This window comes from Sitodiplosis mosellana, unplaced genomic scaffold (assembly GCF_009176505.1).
Source record: "Sitodiplosis mosellana isolate CC-2019 unplaced genomic scaffold, AAFC_SMos_1.0 Smas_scaffold_5, whole genome shotgun sequence".
In the NCBI taxonomy this organism is placed as follows: Eukaryota; Metazoa; Arthropoda; class Insecta; order Diptera; family Cecidomyiidae; genus Sitodiplosis; species Sitodiplosis mosellana.
This window is the reverse complement of record NW_022595248.1, coordinates 2080307-2102941: the sequence shown is the minus strand read 5'-3', so window position 1 is coordinate 2102941 and position 22635 is coordinate 2080307. Positions and strand designations below refer to the sequence as shown.

The 22635-nt window shown below is 37.9% G+C and overlaps 1 protein-coding gene across 3 annotated transcripts in view; it reads right to left on the bottom strand.

The window, feature by feature from the left end:
* Positions 1 to 22635, bottom strand: part of LOC129567140 (protein sickie) — a 179492-nt gene that overhangs the window by 58964 nt on the left and 97893 nt on the right. For all 3 annotated transcript variants that reach the window (XM_055443761.1, XM_055443762.1, XM_055443763.1), the window contains exons 5-7: positions 5733 to 5863; positions 5171 to 5264; positions 3309 to 5015 (exon numbers count right to left, since the gene is read on the bottom strand). In XM_055443761.1, coding sequence (XP_055299736.1) covers positions 3309 to 5015; positions 5171 to 5264; positions 5733 to 5863 — 1932 coding nt within the window. The remainder of the gene's footprint in view (positions 1 to 3308; positions 5016 to 5170; positions 5265 to 5732; positions 5864 to 22635) is intronic.

The window sequence follows — 22635 nt, the reverse complement described above, 5'->3', positions numbered from 1 at the left end:
GAGAGAGAGAGAGAGAGAGAGAGAGAGAGAGAGAGAGAGAGAAACGGAGAGAGGGAGCCAAACAAACTAGAATTATGCTTAATACGAATGAATTTTCGCAATTTTGGGTTTTCCTCTTCCCGTTGTGGAGGCATCGGAGAGTGAAAAACACATTGTTCATAGTGTACACGTTTATTCGTTGGGAGAACCGGAAGGAAATTTTGGCATTTGCATAATTTGCTTAAATGGCATGTAATAAAATGTATTTCTACAGCACTTTTACTTACATTGCAATGCTCAGATATTCATTGAGTATGTGTTACTCTGTCTGCCTGCCTCCTGTAATTGCTAAACACACTCTACATGCATACGATCCGTGTATGCTTTCGTCGAAATACCGTTTTTACATTTTATGCTTTATTCAAGTCGTTTTTTATGATTCGATTGTACACTGTACAGTTTAATGAGTATTGCTCTGAATGTTTTATCCGAAATGGGAATCGAGTTATACTGACGGAATCCCGGAAAGCAGGGATTTGATTAAGAAAATTAAAAGACATTTTATCTCTCCACTGACACCAATCACTTAAGCCTCAGCACCAGCTACTTTGTCAAGAGTTTAATACGAAACTGCTTCGTGTAATAAATTGTTTCATGATTGTTATGGAGTCTCCAATATATAAACTGAACTTTTGTTCACTGAATTTCGAAGGTTTTGAAAATGAAATGGAAATATTCTGTGACGCGTCATAAATTTTTGGAGTTCAGATCTGTTTTGTACGAAAGTAGCACCAGTATACCGTTACTTGAATGGCAAATAAAACTTTTCGATTGAATAGTGTTAAATCGGATTATTAAAATTACAGATGATTCACAGACTTATGATTCAATTTTTCATTTAATTCGATTTTCCATTCGATTCGATTTTCAAGATGTTTTTATGTATTTTTTGCGAATTGTCTACGAGTTTTTGATCAAGTCTCGTTCTTATCGCGCCGTGCATTATCGGAAAAGTTTTCTTTAATAATGCTAATAAAGTCCCTTTTGAACGTTGGGAACAAACGATAGCGATGCAAATTTATCAAACATTCACAAGTTTGTCTCCGGTTGGTGACAATGCGCCGAGGGTCAAAGTGTCGCTGAATTATTTTTTGTGTTATGTGTGTGTGAGTGTGTGCGAAAGAAAAGAGATAATTTATGAGTGTGGCAATGGCGCTATCTATTGTTGTAGTATGTATCATAAAAAAGGAAGTGAAACGCGCTGAAAATCATGAAATATGCTTGTGGAACCAGATTAGGGCTATTATAATGCCACTATTATATCTACATTAAAATGGTATCAAATGGGCTATTTATTATATTCGCATGTCTTACAAAAGGCGGGAACGGTCATCCACTTCAACAAGAAAACCCACATGATGGCTATTCCAGACTCATCCCATGCACACTATTCTTCATTGCGTTGTGATTCATTTCGCAAGTATTATTCATTTGATTATTATTCATTGCGCTAGTTGTAACAACATAATGCAGTTTATGCGAACGATGAAAAAGCCGATTTACTTGTTCGAATGTTCTTTGTGGCGCAAAAAAATGAACCGAATATGGTAAAGCATACACGCGACGCGAACAAACTCAACGGGCAGTTGAAAAACATGTTTCTACAATCTGAACTGAAAATTGATTCATTAGCTTCTCTGTGTGCATAGAACACACCTAATTTCAATGGCGCTTTTGTTTATCGACAACATCGTTGTAGTTTTTTCGCGGGATTTAAAACCGATTTTGTTGTTATGTATTTGCAAGGCTTTTGTGAAATAGGATTTAGAGAGCAATTTGCATAATAAAGCCGATGTTGAAAAAAGCGCACGGCAAATCAAGCAATCCTTCGATGTGATTAATATACCAGTCGGTTGGATTCAATGCAATGGCGGCGGTGGTGGCGACGATGACGACGACGACAACGACGGTAGTGATCAACATTGATTTTCGCCAGACATATTGACAATGGTGTCCTCTTAAATCTAACGGTCGCTGCGTGCTTTTTAGCCATCCATTAACATCGGGATTCGATGAATGAAAAAGAGCAACACACACAGAGGTATAATCACTTTAGCCCATTGTTTCACATTTGCTGTGTGTGCGGCGGTGTGATTTTTGAGCATGGCCTATGTTTGCAATTACTGTTCAAAAGGGATTATGCGATTAAATTGTACTCTCTTTCTCTTGGCACACTCGGTCCGACTCCCCAACAACACACAATCCAAACGTGGTTTGAGCCAGTCGGACAGGGAGCTCAAGCGATAAAGCTCACGTTTTCAACTCAATGCGAAACATGTGAGCAGCCGATGAAATGAGGTGTAAACGTGAGTCAAAACACTATATTCCAAGGGGTTTGTTATCGCAAATTGGCAACGCGCAGCCAAAGAAAGCGACAAGAGAGAAAAAAAGGCATGTCGTAAAAATGGGAGCATGATAAATGTGAAGAGATGAAAGGAGTGTGCTTGAAAAGTGCACGACACAAAGATTTTCATAAGGTTGATGTCAGCGCTTAACGTGTGATGGGGTGACGATTGTTTATGGGTTGTTGCTGTCGTACAATGGCATAGAAGAAAACGACAATGACGATGACGACAAGAAAAAAAGAGAAAAAAATGGTTTCGAAGCAGAGATGCTGCACTGAATTAATTTCGCAGATTAACGTGTCGTCTCCCGATGATGCTATGAATTTTGATGAACTTGTCGTTTGTTGGCTATATAAATATAGATTCAGATTGGCACCATCACTTTCGCAACGCGATGAAACCATTTATTTGGATTTTGTGTGAGCAAAATATTCCAGAATAACTGCTGACACCATAAAGGAACAACCAAGTGAAGAAATAAAGAAACCCATTCAACTACAACCATTGACAAAGTAATGCTTTGGAGGAATTCGCTAGTAAAATCTACTGCATGTTTTTATCTGCATGTTTTTTTGGGACTTTTCATGATCAATTTGAACGATTCGATTTTGAAATTAAATTTTTGCCATTCGATGAAATTCATTTGCATATTCTCTCCGATTTTTTGCTCGAGTAACCCCCAAATAGTGCCTAGTCTATTTGAAATTGAATTCATTTTTTGTGTTCAATGAATGACATTTTTAGGCAGTCGACGTTGCAAAGGGTCAGCATCGTCGTTATGTTCGATGTGATACAACAACAACAACGACGACGACGACGACGACGAATGAATTTGGACATTTTTCGGATCAAACGTGTGATGAATAGACGATTGAATTGTTGAGTCTGACTGATTGAGAGAGAGAGAGAGCGAGCGAGACTTACCTTTCTTCCATTGTGGTGGGCAATTGAGTGCGAGCTCGTAACAGCATCGGTTTGTGGTGCAATACATTGCCATTAGTAGTTGAACCGGAGCTAACGCCTCCGCCCTCTGACATGTACCCGTTCTCAATGTCCGAATACCGAACCGGTACTTTGCGCAGTGCATCACCATCGCTGCAGTATCCTTGTGCCATGTCATCATTATAATCGTATGCCATGTGCTGATTACGTTGATTTCCACGCGTTGGCAATGTTAAATGACTATTGTAACCACGGAGCAGTGGTCGCATTGGCATAACAGTCATTTGTTTTTCCTCCTCATAAATCACACCGTTGACATTTTGAATTTGTTTCGTGGGCACTGTATTAAATTTATTGGCATTGGTGCCATTCGTTGACGATGACATTGCTGTCATTGATGATGATGCCGTTGATGCGATGCTACCATTTGACGATGCCTTAATCATTGATCCATTATGCAGATCGGCCAGACCACCAATTTGTTTCGTTCGATTGGCAAACATAAGTTTATTCGATGACGATAGAATTGGATTTGGTCGCATTGCAATTGCATCGGATGCAACATTCGATTGATCGTTTGATGATGGTCGATATATTACAGTTGAATCGCATGTACTGGATATGGGACCGGATGACGTTGACGAGCTGTGTGTCGATTTTGTATCACTCATTGATATGTTTTGTTGATTTAGCGCTTGTTGCATTTGCAAATGGTTGGCCAACATTGTTTGCTGCTGATTGACCATATTTTCGATTAGAATCGGCGCAATGATTTGCATTTTTCCATCATCCTGATTATTGGTCGATATGTTATTATTTTGACTTGATATGTCTACCAGTTTCTGGCTTTTGATATCATTGAATTGTTCCGTTGTTGATTTTGGTTGCGTTGACGATGTTTGATTATGTGCATTCGATAGTTTGGTCGTGCCTTTAATAGCGGCCATTGGTTTCGGTATGCTTGTATACATCACGTTCGGTATACTGCTGGTCGTCATTTGGGCCGGCACTGATGCCGTTGTCATTGTTGTTGTTGAACTTGTTTGAGCTTTTGCGTTTGGCGGCGCAATTTGCGAGATATTCGTTTTACTCTCCGATCGATTTTGATCCAACGATTTGCGACTCGATGAAATCATTTTCAATTTACTCTCATTCTTGCCACCGGATGCTTTTTGGGCTTTCGAAACGGCAATTTTACTTTCACTCATGTCAGCTGACACTGTGCGTGCCGGACTCTTATCTTTCTTCTCCGATTTCTTCGTTAGCGTATCTTTGCTGGAACTTTTTCCCGACGACGACAACAGTTTCGATTTTGCTTTCGATGTGTCCGATGATTTTTTCAAATTACACGACGGCGCTTGCTGCTGCTGCTGCTGCTGCGCTTGAGAGCTCACCACTGGAATACCCGACGACTTTGCATTCGGATCGTTGTTTAAACTTAAACTCGAATCACTGCGTTCGCTGCGTGCCGACGAAAATCCACTGCTTGAACTTGTTCGCTTAGTTGATATCTGTGCCTTGGACGACCGATCCGATTTCTCGCCTTTGAACAACTTTAATTTATCAAGCATGGAGTGCTTTGTCGGCGTGGCCGGCATGCCATTCATTACGATGCTGCCATTGCCGGCTATGTGATTGTGCACCGCATACGGACTCGCTGGTATCTTGCACGCCGTTTGTTGGCGCAAACTTGATTTATTTTTTTTTGAAAACAAAAATAAAAAGAGAGAAAAAAACATGAAAGAGAGAGAGAGAGAGAGAGAGGAAATAAGTACACAATTTTAGAGAAAGACTGTAATGAATCTAGTGACGTAGTATAATTTGATAAATTAATGGCAATTTACCCGCTGCTACTTTTCGGTATTTGCGTTGGTGGATTTCCATTTTGTTGCAACGCATTCGTCTCCACATTTCCATTCACTTTGCCATTTGCACCGACTGAAAGTAAAAAAAAAACGGAATGAAAAAAAAAAACTCAACTCGAGCAAAATATGCTTAATTTATTCGTTTTTGATCAGCAAAAGTTTGTTTTTTGTTGCTTGTTGTGCGAAACTTCATTATGAACATTATCAGCACATCGCTGTTACAATGGCAATAAATAATGAAATGATCAAGTGGCAAACAGAAGATTTCAATTACACCCAAAAGACTGAAGAAGAAGAAGAAGAAGAAGAAGAAACAACTTTGCGAGACGTAATAAATAGCATAGAACTGGTATGATTGTACAAATGATTGAAATCGATAGAAAGTGTCTGGATTTTGTTGTGTGAAACAAAAGACGGCTAAAACTTTGACATAACTTTATTAATCAAAACCAATCTAACGACTCATCGTGTTTGGGTACGGTTTTAACGAGAGAGCAAGAGCGCGTGCAATAACTTGGTGTTTGAACATTGAAATACTTACTTTGGTGACTTGGTGTCGGTGGCAAAGGTCTTACTTTATCGGGTGGACATCGTCGTGTGACTAAAACGGTAGATGGCAATGGTATCGAAGTACCATTCGGTCCTGGCTTTCCATATGGCGCAGGTAGTTGTCTGTTTTGCAAACGAAAAGAGAGAGAAAAATAAAATTATCAATATAAATTGTTGGCTCGTGTGAATTGTTCTTGTTCGTGCTCATTTCGATTCTGCACGTATGACCAATACAAGTGATCAACTTTATATTATTTTTATCTCAGTGTCAATTAATCGAAATTATTTGTTTTTTTCGTTCGAAAACTTTGAGAAAGAGTATGAGAAAAAAAATGGGACTATTGAATTGGTTTACGATTTCGAGTAGGTTTCGATCAACTTGTTTAATTTTCCTTCTTCTTCTCGTTACGTATCGCCCACGCAAATAGTTAGTCTCGTTTAAATGAGTGTGTCTTACGTTCGGCGAGAGTGCACTGCGTGAAATTGGCTGGATTCTGTAGGAGCGGCAACAGCATAATCATAAGAATGTTCAAGACTGCAAACTTAAAACACACTTGTTTTAATTTTACAATTTCAATAAATTCAGATGGAATCCTTGTGGGCAATAATACCATCGATACGCTTCGTATAATTGCATGTCTTTGGGTATTGTTGAACTTGAAATTGAGGCGTTGAAATCAGTCGAGCAGAAATGAGACTGAAACCTTCAAGTTAAACTACGCCAGACGTTTTGGATGTAATTACAACAAGTTTTAAGCAAGTGATGTACATGATATCCAATGCAATATCCTCTTCACAGCTAAAATCGATTTCCGACGGAGCTGTAGATGATATGCATGCGCAACATGGGCATTTAAATTTTATCGACATTGTCTCCAACTCAGCACATTCATAATCCAGTTGAAAATTGTTTATATTCGGTGTGGTGGCTATTGTATGCATTTTATTCAACAAAATGATAATTCCCAATTCGACTGTGTGTGTGTGTGTGTGCGATGCCATCGGAATGGAATGAAATGATAGTCGGCGGAACGTGTAGACACCCACGCCATCAGGTATACATACAGTCGGTTATTTTGGTTGTTTTGCCAACTGTTAAATTTGATTGTATCGCTTGTATCGTTTATCTTGTGATAAATTGGATGACAGCAACTCACTAATAAATCTACACAAGCCTCAAACATACACACACACATGCATATGTATGGGCATTGATGTTGTTCTTGTGTCCAAGCAATGTGCGTTCGCTCAACCTGTGTTCGCTTGTTCATTTTAGCCCGAAAATGCGAAAAATTATCACCGAAACATTCGAGCATATTGTCTGATTTTGTTGCAAATTAATAATCGTAAATGTTAAATATGCAGCATGTTCATGTTTTTGAAAGCACCAATGGCAAATGAGCAACCGAGCGACAACCGAACACAGGAAAACGACCCGATGTTTCATGTTGACCAAAAGAATAGAACGACCAGCATAAATTCATGTCATTAGTGTTTTATGACACAAGCATACATACACAGAAGCGATGAATTTTTCTCGTTTTCCATTCGAGTTGCGGCACATTGGACTGTGTCTACGTGTTTCGAGAGAATCGTAGACAGTTTTGTCGGAGAGAAAAAAAATGTGAACACAGATGCAAACTGTTCAAATTGTTGTCCTAAAACTTAAAGGCGGTGGAAAAAAAAAACTTTTTATGAGAAATATTTAAATTCATTTTTCCGTTCGTCCATCGGAAGCTCTCTGTTTCTCTCTTCCATGGACTTATGTTGTTACGGCTAGAGTTTTCTATTTGCACAGTTCGCTTTTGGTAAGTGTCTGCAGTGTGGATTTCAAAGAATATTTCTTCCAAGAAAGTTTGTAATTGACGTCGTCAACAGCATTCGGACATTTCGAATAAAGCGTGCAACGCATGCCGTGCGCGTCCGACGACAATCGGAGAATTTCTCATTTAAGAATGGAGAATTTTTACATTTCAAACAAAATTTTTCATTTTCACAAGAATCTCAATATTTTTTTACCTCTTCACTTCCGGAGATGTCGGTAAACTGCGACTTTTTCGACTTTTGTGCGACGAAGACGAATTACCCATCGCTGATACACTATCTCAATTCACTGTTTGGTTATTTACTCACGTTTTTTACTTTCGATTAACTTTTTATGAAACTCAAATATGCATGGCATTTTCATTTATCGACACATAGTCTGCTTTAGTGTAGAGTTCTTTCTAAGTAGATTGCTACCGATTTTGACTCTTGATAACTTTTCACTATTCTTTTTTCGTTCAGTTTGCTTCAATCGATGATGGCAAAATGTAAATAAAAAAAATCGTTTTACTTTCGTAATTTCAAATCGAAACTATTTCGAAGACTGCGCTGGAATTTGGGATGTGTTGCAAATTGGTTTTTAGCATCGGTGTGAAAGAACTCATTCGAGTAAATCATGTAGAAATTATGTGCATAAAATCCAAAATCGTCGGTGATTCTCTGCCAAACAGCAGAGACACTATCGATGAAACCAGTTTCGTTGAAATCAACAGTCGTTGAAGTAGTTTTCAACAGCGCTGTCTGCCATTTCATCGGCCTCAAACATGCGATGAAAATGTCAAACTAATTCTATGGCAACCGACAAAATTCAAGATAAGGCAACCGAAACATCTGTTTCAATTTATTCTCAGTTTATCAATATCTTTCAGCAGTATTCGTTTTTTTCTTTCTTGATTCAATTTTAGGTGCTCATCAGACACTAACATTTGAACTGATAGTGTAGAAATGATATGACGAGAAAGACAGAGTGAGAAAGAGATAGAGAGAGATAGAGAATGAGAGAGAAGTGTGAATAGACGTGAACTTTTGACGTGTTGGGTGCATAAAATATCCAATTACAGTCAAACGAAATAAAACGCATTTCAGGATCGCGTTCGCTCGCGAACCAGAACGAAGAAAGGGCAACCAAATCTCTCGCGGAGTTCGAGAAAGTGCATTGACCGAACGGAACAGCTTGTACATGATTAACAGAAGAAAAAAAACAACAAGTCGAAGCAACACATTTTGAAGTCAGAGAAAAATAGATGCAAATGTGCGTAACATAGAACACGAAAAATTAACTGTCTTGCATCATTAACATCCGCATAACACATTTTCTGTTCACTTGTAGAACCAGTAAATCATCCAAATGGTTACAAGCATATTTTTTTCTTTCTCTCCTTTCTCTGCTACAATACAATAAGCGCATTTTGAAAAATTATGTAAAATATCTAGTTTTAATCACTTTAGAGTGTGAGTTGGCTTTTGTTTTCATATATTTGCAACTTGTGGCTGCGTCTCTTTTTTTCGCTACGTATAATTAACTAAATCCAAATTTTTAACAGATTTTCCGTTTTCCCATAACTTGTACTCAGTTGTACGTTCTTTTTTTCCATCTTCTTCTTCTCCCAAGTTTAAATTGGTCTACGCTGGCAGCATTTTAAGTACATTTCTTTCATTTTGCGTTTTGTGTATTTGGGTGCACATTTGATTTGGTTAGTCTTATGAGCCAATATTTGCCAGACGATACACAATTGCACATTTTGTGTGGAGGAAGTTACCGTTTTATTACTTCAGCCGTTGTTTTTCTCGTTTCGTTCTTCTTCTTTGTGATTCTGCTCATTCGTGTGTTGAAAAACAAAAATTAAAATGCACGAAATGGCAAGATCGGTTCGGACGAAACGAAATGGAAGGAGAAAAAAAAATGGGAATCAGTCGCAACGAAAGCGAAATAGGAAATAAGAGACATAATTGACTATAAGCGTTGGTACGGAACATCAGTGTATGCAAAACACGGTTGCGTTACACTATCAACTGCACACAGAACAGAGGGAAAAAAAGAGAATGAATTGAAAACTGGAGACGAGATGAATTCATTAACGTTTGCAAATGCAGACGTCCGACGCGATTTAAAGTGCTATAGTCGTCGGTGTGTGTGTGTTTTTTTTTTCTTCTTTTCAATTTGTTCTTCTTCGAAAGTTTTGTTCTCTTTCTCTCACTCTCTCATTGCTTTTTTTCTGTTTTTTCTTCTGCTTCTCATTTTAAATGCAGAAAATATAAAATGCAACAAGGTATCATCCATCGTGTGTCACAACAATAACAATGCGAAGATGCAACCCAGAATTCAAATGCGTTGGTGTGTTTGAACTGTCTGCTTATTTCGCTGAGCAACAATAATAAGGGCACAATGACAGCGACAGCGACGACAACATCGGGCACACATCAGACAATGTTCTCTGTTGACTGTTCAGGCAAAAGGTGTGTCGCGCAACGGCTACGGCTGCTTGGTGCCAAGAATTATCTTATTGTCATCCAAAACACAGCATCTGATCAAACAACAACCATCCGTTCTCTGTGCGTGGATGTGTTTTTCTCTCCAATCGCTTTGTTTGTTTGCATGGTGTTCAAAGCATGATTTTTTGTTGTTTCAATGAAATTGCAATTTGTTGCCGTTCTTCAAAAAACCAATTTCACTTAAGTTTGATTATAAAGACGCTCTTCTATCGTGTAACCTGTTTCATGTTTGTTGAACAAACTCAATCGAAAAATTAGCTGAATTCGTTGAGTAAACGTTCCTTTTCAGCGAACACTCTTTGAACACAATCTTTGTGAATTTGTTCAAAGACGTTCTTTATCGTCGGTTTTGTTGCTGTTGTTGCTTGTGGTTAAGCGATTCCAATGAAATCGAAAATGTGTTTTCTCAAGATAAATAAATGCGATTTTGATTGGCGTTATCGCTGTTTGTATTGGTCTTTATCCCAATTTAATATCTCATACTAACTAATTTTCATCTGGCAAAATCGAGAAATAAAAATCGAAAAATGATTTGAGTTTTGGCACATAAAATGAAAACCGCAATACAGCAATAAATGCTTGTGGCTTTTGTCAAATTCACAAGAAATAGTCGGTTAACACTGTGAGAAATTATCATAGAAATGACTTTGCATTTGATATCGGTTTGTCGCATTTCTCTCTCTCTCTCTCGCACGAACAGTCGAAAATTTCAAAATCCAAAGGCTTCAAGTGATGCAATCTACTGCCTAAACTATATAAGTTTCTTTGATAGGCCACTTTGATGTTGATTTCTAATTATGTGCATCATTTTACTGCAGACGCGTTTACATAGCTAATCTCCCGCCTTCTCTCTCTCTCTCTCTCTCTCTCTCTCTCTCTCTCTCTCGGTGAAGAGTGTGGTGAATCTTGACGTGACACGCTTGTCACATTTACGTCAAACGGAAAATCATTTCTATGGTCGACATTTTGCGCATTAAATTAATTGCTTTTCAAAATATACGCACACACTCTAGCAATAGTTGAATAAAGTGCAAACAGAAGCCCATTTGATATTGCCACAGAACCAAGTCTCTTGCTTGTCATCAAATATTAATTGAATTTTAAATTATTTTTGTAAGTAGTCAGGATCACAAGCAATTGACGACTTGGGATTTAGCAAGATGATAAAGAATGTCAATTTAATTGCACTCATATTTGCCATTTCTCAAATATTAATTAGAGCGACGGCGACTATGATGGTGATGATGGCTATGCATTCCATAAGGTGATGGGCACTTTAAATCTCGCTAAGGATTCTGTAAATTTATGTTAGACTATGAGCAGCTAATGGAATTTGACGCGAAAAAAAAATTCAGTTTTCACCCCGTTAAAACTTCCAGATTGCAAACGCTGTGTGTGGTCAACTATTCATTCCAGCCCAAGTGATGGCGCTCTTGAGACGATCAAAAGGAAATTGGATGGTTGTGCAATCAAACTAAAGTGTGTAAACAGCCATTTAATGGCATAATAAAAGAGTAATGCCAAGTGGTTTTCAATTTACTTGTGGGAAAAAATGGCAGTTTCATCCCGAAAATTGATGGTAAACATCTATGCCGTAAATTGGATAGTTTCCTCAAAAACACACAACGTAATAATGCAAACGGGCCAATAAAGCGAAAGAAATGAGTTGGGGACGATGGTTGAAATAATGAATTACATTGCAAATCAAATTAATAGTGGCTAGTCGCAATGTAATTTTTATCCCCATTGAAACCAAATGAATTTCGTGTTCAGAGTGCTATTTACGCATGTTGTTGGTCCCTAGGCAAGTGAATCAAGGAAGGGTGGATAATGTAATGGCAAACCATCACAATTCTGGAACCGAAACTCTTGGCAATATGAAAAACAACTCCGAAACAAAGAAAAATATGATTTCGGGTAAACGTGATTGATTTAATGCATTCGGTGGATAATTTTTTGCTCATTTTCACAAATATCAATCTTGAGCAAATCTCTTTGCCTTAAGCATGTGCCATTCTGCTTGATGCAAAAGCAGAAAAGTGACTGGCTTAAATAAAGCTGGATTATTATGAGCTAAAATAGAATGAGGCAAAGAATATTCGGCCAAATTTCGTGGATGATAAATCACACACATCGAAACGAAATAAAAGATTGAGTGAGACGACGGCAGTGGTGCGGTTCGTGTGGCAGACGCATACAAATCATTGAGTCATCGACTTTTTGTGAAGCAAGTGGCGGTGGCCAATACTCAAATACGCATTTCGGCGTTTGCAAACAAGTGCTATTAATAAAAACAATATTGAAAATGTTTTGATTAAGCCGTTTTCGTGGATATGTGGCAAAGTTTTTGATGCTGAAACAATTCAACGACGGCTCGAAACCAATCGATAAAATTGTAACGCTGGCTCAAATATTCAGTGAGCTATTGTTAATTCGGGTAGAATACCGTTTCCAAAAATACTACGCTTGACATATCCATTATGACACAGCCGACAGCCGAAAGCCACCAGGGCTAAGCATAACCAATCTGCTCTGTCGCTCTATTTTTCTCGCTCTAGGCTTTTCTATCGTTCTTCGCTCGCTCTTTCTCTGTCGTTCTTTTCTACAGAGATCCAATTTCGTTATACGAGCAACTTTGCTCCCAGTATTGAACGATACGAAAATGGGATGAATTAAACGATACAAATTCAGCCATCATTATTTCGATATATTGATTTGGTTGTGTTGTTGTTGCTGCTATTCCAAGGAATTTATCGATGAAAATTTTCACTCTGCATGAAATTCATATCGGCCATTCAATGCAAAGAGAGGTTGTCAATTTTCCCAAAAAGATCGTTTTATTCGGTAGGGTGAGAGCTGAACATTGAATTTAATCTACGGAACGTATTTTATTAACAGCTCTCGCTGTACACACAGAGAACGATGTGAGTCTTATGCGTTGCACTTGGTGATGGAATTATGTTCGTTTCGTCGTCGTCGTCGTCAATCCAGAGTCGTTCAACGTGTGTGCCATATTGCACACGGAATAAGAGCGACTGACTGCTGTGTGTATCAGCAGGAATTGCTTGTCGATAATTATGTGTTTATGGCAAGCGCAAAATTTATAATGTGTATATAATTATTGCAACAACTGTGTACTGCTGCTGGTATGGACTCCAAACTGCCATCGACGATGATGCATAGACGAATGAACTTGATAAATTATTATTGAAAAGGAGCACCACAAATGGAAAAAAAAAACCTTCAGTCATCGCCACATTGAAATATGAAACGTTGTTTATACAAACATAAAAACGAAGAAAGAAAAAAAGACCGACTGCATTTCATTAGCTTGAATAATTGGAAACTTCGATAATGCACCGCGTTCTTTTTTTTGTTCTTTTGTTCTCATAATAAAAATCAAACATCTGGTTTTTTTGGTTCAGAACATTTTCATGCCCGCGAATGCAAACAAATACACTATATGCGCTATGAACCGTAACCGTCGAACAAAAAAAACCATACCATTTATGGCCAGCGGCTTTGAATTAATTTCTCATTTTTCGGAGAATTCTTTTTTATCAACAAATCGACAAATGTTTAAAATGTTGCAATAAAATAATAATAAAATGTGAGGAAATTTCCACTTGGAAGTGATTAATTTGGTTGAAAACTCATTTATTCCATTGAAAAATTGATCAATAAAATATTTATTTTTGGAAAATTATGTCCTCGTTTTTGACATTGGCTAAGGTATTTTTTGTATCGAGATAAAATCATTGCTTTCGTAAGAGAGGAGAAGAAAAAAAATGCGCGTTTCAGTTTTTATGGCCATAAAACCGTTTTATTTCCACCGACGCTCGATAAATTTACCAGACAGCCGGTGTGTGAGAGAGAGCGTGTGTGTGTGTGTGCGGAAGATAGTATGAGAGAGTGAGTGTGGATTTAAAATGTTTAACATGAAAGAAAGTAATTGTTATCAGTTGTAACAGGTAGACGCATTGTGTGGCAATGACAACGAATCTGACCATTTAGTAGTAGCCAAACAAAAGACTACTTTCCAACACCCGCAAAACAATCGCCGCATTCAAAAGCTGACCAGCGAGAAAAAAAAACTCAGCAGATAACAGCGTTTGGTGAGAACGCAAGAAAAAAAATGTGATTTTTCAAAACAAACAGTGAAAAATAAACTATACATTCAGTCGGCTGGTGGATTATTTCATGTCGTCGACACCATGAGCCCAGTCAAGAATGGTGTGAGTGTAACTCACTAAACACTGAATGTGCACGCATCTGTTTCATTTTCTATATGGAAAAAAGGGACATATTCTAGTTGTTTGCATTTTTTTCCTCTGTTTGCTCTGTCCATGTAGATTAAAATGACTGAGCGAGCCCATAATTCCAATAGCACACGCAGACTGTTCATTGGATTGGAATCCAGTAGTTCGGTGTTGTTCAAACTCTTTTCCGCCATTTAAAGCATATAAATTTATGAAGCACACCATTTTGCCACAATGTATATTTATCACATTCAGCGACAGGAGAACGGGAATAACAGAGAAAATACTTCGGGAGGACGGGAGCAGCCGAAAAAAATACGACATTCGAGACGAAATATGGTCTGAATTCAGTGAATATCATATGGTCAAAGAGTCCGTTTTTTTTCGTTCGTTCTTGTTTTTTCTCGGGTTCAACATCGGAACAAAAATACACAAGCACGTCAAAAGGGTAGCTTAACTTTTAAAACTTCTCGTTTCATTTAACCGAAGAGAAGAAGAAAAAAAACGAATACTTTTTCAGTTGCCAAAGATTTTTGAACCCCTTGACTAAAAGATGCAAATTTATAATTTAAGCTGATCAAAAATTCATTATAACTCTGATAAGAAGTATAATTTATATATTCATTCTATTTTGATAACACTTTAACAACCTATAATGATTCAAAAGGTGCGAAATATTCACGGTTCGGATATTGCTCCCGACCGAACATTTGAGTTAATCGCATTTCACTGAATGAGAATAAAAATTTAAAACCAAAAACAAATTTTGTTCGCAATTTTTTTTTTTATCTGCATCACTTTCACAATTTAACTCGGGAATATTAACTCGTTTTTCATTTTTTTATGTGCGGTTTTTTTTCTCGTATATGCAAGAGCATCCATATTTCCATCAAGCACTCAATTCAAAACACTCATTTCACATCAGATTGCCAATTTGCCTTTGTTCAACTCTATTTATTTATTAATGCAATGCAATTTTGTTGGCGAATTTATTGGGTGTCATTGACACAATATTTTCTTTTGCCATACGCAACGACTTTGCATACACACATTTCTTCAAACCACCGAGAAAATTCACTAAAATCACGACAATTTCTAGAACATCGACTTTGAAGAGAGAGCGAAAAAAAAATAACGAACCGATTTTCGTCGGTTGGATCTCGCACGAAATTTCAAAAACGGAGAGAGTGCGATACGAGGGAAAAACACACGCGATTTGCTCCGTAACCAATGTGAAACTGTTCATTGATATTGTTTAATAACAGAATGCAAGTCGGAACGTATCGTGCGTACGCGATATACACAGTGAGAGAGAGAGCGAAAGATTCATATGGAACGTGATGTAAAACGATACGAACGGTTACAGCGACACCGACTTTCATTCAATCCCGTGCGCGCTGTTGTAAATTCTTGGTTGCTGCTGCTGTACAAACAAGCCGTGTGCATTGAGTATATTTCGGTTATGTGTTTGCTATCGTTTGTGTGGGGTTCGTTGTGTTGTTTGGGCAACTGTGCAGCCGCTGTCGTTTTTGCTACATGGACACAGTGCACTATGCGAGAGAGAGAGAGAGAGAGAGAGAGAGAGAGAGAGAGAGAGAGAGAGAGAGAGAGAGAGAGAGAGAGAGAGAAGAAAAAGACGGTCGGTTGGTTGGGTGAATGTATCTGTTTATGAACGTTCATTTGATGTTGGTGCTATAGCAACGATGCGGTGAGTCGGTCTGCTTCCCTTGATTGCGATCCATTCAATTCGTATGCTGTTGAACGACGAGGGTCGCAAGCGATTTATTTACATTACGGTTTCTTTGCCATTTTTTTTTCTTCTTTTTCACGTTTGTTGTGTTTGCTTCGAAAATTGCAAGAAGTCGGTGTTCGTTTTCGCTTTTTCACCGTATTCGCAAATTGGGATCCAACCAAAAACGCTTTCATGTCCGAGCTCAAGTCGAAATTGGTGCGTTCCATTTTCGAGCATCAACATTCAATGTTTCCATCATTTTGGCTTTCGGATTCAATTTTTTCTCATGTTCGGACATGAAAGAACTCTCCAAATTGAATGCGAGTATAGTGAATCATCTGCGAAATCTGTATTCACTTGTATTTTGATTGCCGGCAAATAAAATAATTCAGATAAACGAATGTATTTGAAATTGAATTGCGCAAAATAAAAAACTTTATCGTTAGACGAACAGTGGAGTGGATTTTTTGTTGCGATAAATAGAGTATTCATTGGCAAATTTGGCTGGCAATTCACGAAGAGCGCGTAAAGCGGTCGAACCCTCAGATTCGAATTATTAGCTAATTATCTCTTGCATGTGGCAGTTTCTCGATTCGATGCACCACCCGTTCCGATTTCCACCGTTTCGCACACACAATCGCATTGTGTCTATGTGTTGAGAGTCACCCTCCAGCAGCAATTCAATAAAATATTATAAAATAATAATGATCGAGAGACAAATAGCCGGCGTTCGTTCTAAACAGAGGAGGGGAAAATGCTCAAATCACATTCAATGTCATTTGCGAGAGAAAGTGCAATGTTTCCTTGCGTCGCACGCTCTAGCGCAAAGAGGATGATATTCAGATTTTCACTCACTGCCGTTTTTTTTGCGTCCTCTTGCGCTCTTTAATCTTGTGCTCTTGAAATAAATTATATTTACATTTTTTTCGTCTGTTTATGTTTGCTTTTCCGGCGCGCGTATGTGAGAAATATACTCACTCTCGCCGCCATTCCTCACTCACTCTCTCTCCTCCTTTGTTTCGTCACACTGATTTATTTCCATTTCACTTCATTTTCTCGTAAATTTAAGTGAATATTTGCTGTGTGTGCGCTCACTTTGTCTTTATCACTTTGTGTCTCGCGCGTCTCGTGTGCTGTGTATGACAAAGCCGCTTGCACTGGAATGAACAAATGCAACGTTCCGCAAATATGGATTCTTGAAAACACACATCAAAAATCTCTGCGATCAACATTGATGGGAGGGAAAAAAAACTGCTCGAAATGCATTTCGTATGTAAATATTCGACATGAAATAAACAAACAAATACAGACTCGCTGAAAAATGAACGTTTTGTATTAAGGAATTCGGTATAAATGAACTACGGAAATGAATTTTTGCCACGATTGTTTTTGTTTTATTATTTTTCTGTCGTTTTATTCGCTCCACTTACGCATTTTAAGAGATGCTGATTTATGCATACGTCGCAACTTTACCGAATTAATATTAATCGTTGCCATTTGGACTGAAAAGTAAGCCACTGAATTGCTTGGCATGTGTGCAACGAATTAGTGTACTTTCACTGCCAATTAACCAGAAAATCAGTTAAATTATCAGGGGAGCAACGATTGCCCACACAATCTCAAAACAAAACAGCCAAAAAAAACATAGCACAAAAATAATTCAAATTCTCTTTATTTATATATTTTGTGCGGAATTTTAATTTGTACTTTGTTAGGTAAACGAAGCAATTATGACAACGATATGGTTGTTTCGAAGGGCCAACGAAAAACCCGGAACATTGTCACGCTCATAAATGAGAGAGTTGGAGAGAGTGAATATGAGAGTGAACGAGAACGACAGAGAAATACAGAAAAAGAGAGTGAGAAATTCTCACTGAGAATCAAAGCGAAAGAGAGAGATCGGTTGAGAGTGTATGAAAAAAGAACCCGGTCCACGATAGCAATTAAATGAGCTCAAATTGTGCCGTTCTCACACCATCAATGCAGCCATTTGGTTTATTATATCGGTGTCGTTTGCTGAAGAGAGCAAATGGAAACATTCCGTCTTATTGAATTCTTATGCGTTGAAAAATACGAATGGTCGTTGTTGGCATTCGTCATCCCGTTTGGTTCCTGTTTCTTATCAGGATGGCAAGCGGAACAAGTTATGTATATCAAAATGCCAGGCCAAAAGAGGCATAAAAACCGTAAATTCAACAATCAGTTTCAAATAATAACACGCATATTCGACGCAAATTATGCAGAAAGCGACAACGGCTAAATGTGTGTCACCAAAAAGCATTTGAGGTCGATTCGAACCAAGCCTCGATTTCATGTATTACTTTACATTAAAGCCGTCAAATGACTGCTGCTAGCGACGTCTCACTGCGACAACGTTAACTACAGTATACACCGTGCACTTCTTCTTCTTCTTCTTCTTAACTTATGCCACTTTTTTCTGTTGTGAGTATGAAGTTTACGTTGTCGCAGTGAGATGTCGCTTCAGCACCATATGGAAAAAGAAAATCAAGACTCGATTCGAACCAAGGCATATCACAACAAAACACATTTCACCGAATCATACTTTACCCACATTTCTTTTGCTACCTTTTTTTTTCTTCTCTCGGTTGTTCTTTGAATTCGTTGATTCCCGTAACCAAAGTGCTTGAAACTTTTGACCTGAGCGAGTGAAAGTTCGTTCACACTCTTCCCCTCTTTTTACATCGGCTTATGAACATGTTGTTCTGAAAAGAATCAGGAACACGCCTTAACAATCGAATCGGGTGTCTTTTCAAAAAAGAAAGATATACAATTTGTTGACATTGTACAAATGGAAGCCGCTCAAACGATGCAAATGGCAGAACGACATAAAAGCAAAATGTCATTAACAGTGTCGACATTTCGACATCGAAACGCACGCGAGCTTAGCACAAACATACACGCATTTAATTCCAACTTGATAATCTCCCGGCTACAAATTCCATTAGCCCTTTTTAATTAAGCGTTCAACAATACACACGTCCTCATCTGTTTCTTCCATTGGGGTTCACATTTCTTCCGCCTAGATTTGAATGTGAACACCGGAACAATCGAACCATTGCCAAATGGATTTTGTGGAAGTTTTACGGACGATGCCATCCGTTTGTCCCATGCGACATCATTTTGGAGATGCACAAGTAGACATATTTATTGCATGGCCCCTCTTCGAAGAGATCACATCTTTCGCAAGCCGCTTTTGGGGAATTAGTTTTGTTATCTTCAGTGAATCCGATCATGCGATTCGTTTGTAATTACCAGCCACCAACCAAGTGAAGATGGCACGATTTCAAATTATAAACTCTAATCAAGGTCTTAGCGCGACATGCTAATGCTTAGTGAATAAAACATGTTTTGTGTTAAAAGGGTTTTCACGAGCTTTTTCGCCACGTTTTTTTCTCGCCATTTTCAGCAAAGGATGTATGTTGCTGTCGTACAAAAGATAATCAGAATCCTCTTTATCTTTTTTCGTTTGGTTCTGCACAATGTGTGGAACTAACACCTTTTCGAACAATGCAATATCGCATTTTCCATTCTCGTTCGCTCTCGATTCAATACACTTTATTCGCAGCCTACCGGAAATGGCAAAGAACAATGGAGCTAATACATACATATTCGGTAGCCAGCCGATGCGTTTCGTACACATTACCAATTTGATTTACGATAATGCGGTTAGGGTTGCGACTGCACAAATATGTGTTCTCTCTGTTCGTGCAAAATGTAGCATGTGTAACGGATTGGACAGACGAAAATATTGTGTGTGTGCATGAAAGTGAAACGAATGGCAAACGAAGGGAAATGTTTTCCACCTAATTCGATGCGTGCACATTGGTTTTTAGATGAAATCGGCATTGGAATGGAATGGAATTGCTGCGTATGTGAGCGAGCGACTGAGTGAATCAATGTTTGAATGGACGCTGAAGCAATTTCATTATTTCGCATATCGTATATTCAATATCATTCAAAACGATTGTGGAAGAAAAAAAAAACAATCGAATTACTCGCTTTTGAGCTTGTCGTGTATTTTATTTTTCCGACCATGTTTTCTTCATTTCCATTGCTGCAATTTGGTTTTATTGAACCGAAATTTATTGAAACATATTTCAATTTGATCGTATCCATGTTCGATTCACGAAGCATTTTTCATGATTTTATAACCATTTTCAGTTGTAAGTTACAACTTGTAACAAGATTTTTGAAAAATGATTTACAATCATTTATCGACCGTTTATTGTTTGCTCTTGCAAAAAAAAAAAAAATAATTCTCTCCAAATGAAATCAAACATCAAATAAATTGTACACAAATTATTCTACAAGCGAAAATAATGCATCATATTTTATTGTGATTCAAATCAAACATTTTCGTGTATTTTAAACAATATTTCATAGTATTTGGAAATAGCCGTTTTTATGTAGCTGTTGGAAAATATTTTTAGTTGAACTAAAAAAATGTCTTCATTTTCAATGTAGCCCAAAGTCGATCAGTGCTTTAATTTATACCCAAGAGATATACCCAAACATCATTACAAACAATTTTTCTCAAGTGAATTGGTGCCATATGTGCCTAATTTCAAATGTTTGAAGCCTATTCAAAGCTTTTTTTTATAAGAGGATTTCTGATTGGCTTTCTTCTTTAGCTTCTTCTTACATTTCCTCGAAAATATGTGACTTTAATAAAAAGTGTCGATTTGGATCGATTTTCATTTCAACATATCTCCAAAACCCATTGGCTTTGGCTTGCACATTTTTATGGACGATTCGTTCAAGGACAGCATGTAGGAGAGCATTTAGCATGAGGCAGTGGAAAATCGCAAAAACTAACATGAGACTTTCGAATTTCACTTCGATGTATTCATATAAAGGCTTCTTTTCCGAAAATTGTCCGAAGCAAAAGCCTTTTAGCCATTTCACAATGAAACCACCTTCGCTCGCGCGTTGAATGAAACCATTCAGTTCGTTCATGAGTGGAAATTCTTTTGATGCAAGAATCTTCAGAGAATACTCATGAATTATGTTTGGACTGCCGAAACAATGAAGCTTCAATCTCGAAGTTAATTTGTTGTATTTGACTCGAGCAAGCGAAACAGCAACAGCCAGCCTATCATTCCACTCCAGTTGACGTAAATATTCAGTTGGGTCGTTTAGAATTTCAAATGTACGCAACATTTCCGGTGGATACATCTAGATTCATACAGAATGGACATGTCATTTGAAGTACAAAATAGTTTGAGAACAATTATTTTTACCTCGTTGTTTTGCGACATTTTCATGAATGCAAATCGATCACCGACCAAATCGAATTCACCATCGATAATTCCATGGGTGGAATCGATCTGTGGCTTAAGAACAGGTGTAGTAATTTGTTTCAAAAACGTTGAACCAATTACGATAGCAGCGAGCATGCCAGCATATAGCAACAAAAAGTATCCCAGGCGATGTGAAATAGATTTTGGCTTGTAGTTACTTGAGAAGCCTAATGAAATGCAAACTAATGCTACCGTTATTTGATTCCAATCCCACTTTTCGTGTTCAAATTGTTGAAAGAAGTATCCCGTGCCAACGATCATGATACCACATAAAGTGGCCATCAAATAGACGATCGGGTCATTGCATAGATGGAGTAGATTCTGCCACAATGGAATCGGTTGCCTCTTTTGAACGCACCAAGTCAAAGAATCATAGTAATAGGAATGAGATGCAAGCAAATACTTGCTGGTGATCAGATTTTCGTCCAACGCACCGATGAATAGATCGATTTTTCTGCAATAAGACCTTAGTTTTCAATTCGAAAATCTATTTAAGAACATATTTACTCACAAATTTTGAATCGATTTGAAAAAACTCTGAACATGTTCCTCTGAGCTAAACACTTCATTCAATGACTCGTTCGCTGTGATGTATTCGATTTGAAAATTGAATTTCTTTCCAAAATTTTCCACTATTTTCACATCCAATCCCTTGAGTGCTTGTCCACCAATTTCAGAAAATGCAAACGGTTCGACTTTCGACACTAGCACAGTGATCTTTTGTTCTGATTTCACTGCAAAAAGCAAAGAAATCAGAATTAAGCTTATCATGAAAGAACTTGCGAGGAACATTTTCAGACAGGTGTTTCCGTATGCGATCCGCTTTTCAGACTTCTCGATAATATTTTGTGGTTTTAATAACAACGCATTGATTGAATTATAATGCTCATATGAACGTTCCGCGCTACGCGCTTCATATTGGCGTTATGGTGCACGAAACATACACACAGAATATAGCCGATTGAGCGGAACAGCGCGAGACAGCGCGGGACAGTGCATATGTAAGTACACTATTTATCGATAAATAGTTCGATGAAAAAGATTGACAATGCAAATAGCAACATACAAAAACAAATGCAGAGTAAAACTATCATCTATTTCGATGTATTGAAATTTGGGTGTTTTTTTCCGGATTGTATCGATTTCCCTTTAGCCATTTGATGATAAGGCCACTTTCACTCGATTGTTCAATGAACTTGTTTAGCTCATTCAATAGAGGAAAACAATTTCCGCATCAATATTTACAATGAATACGCGTGAATGTCA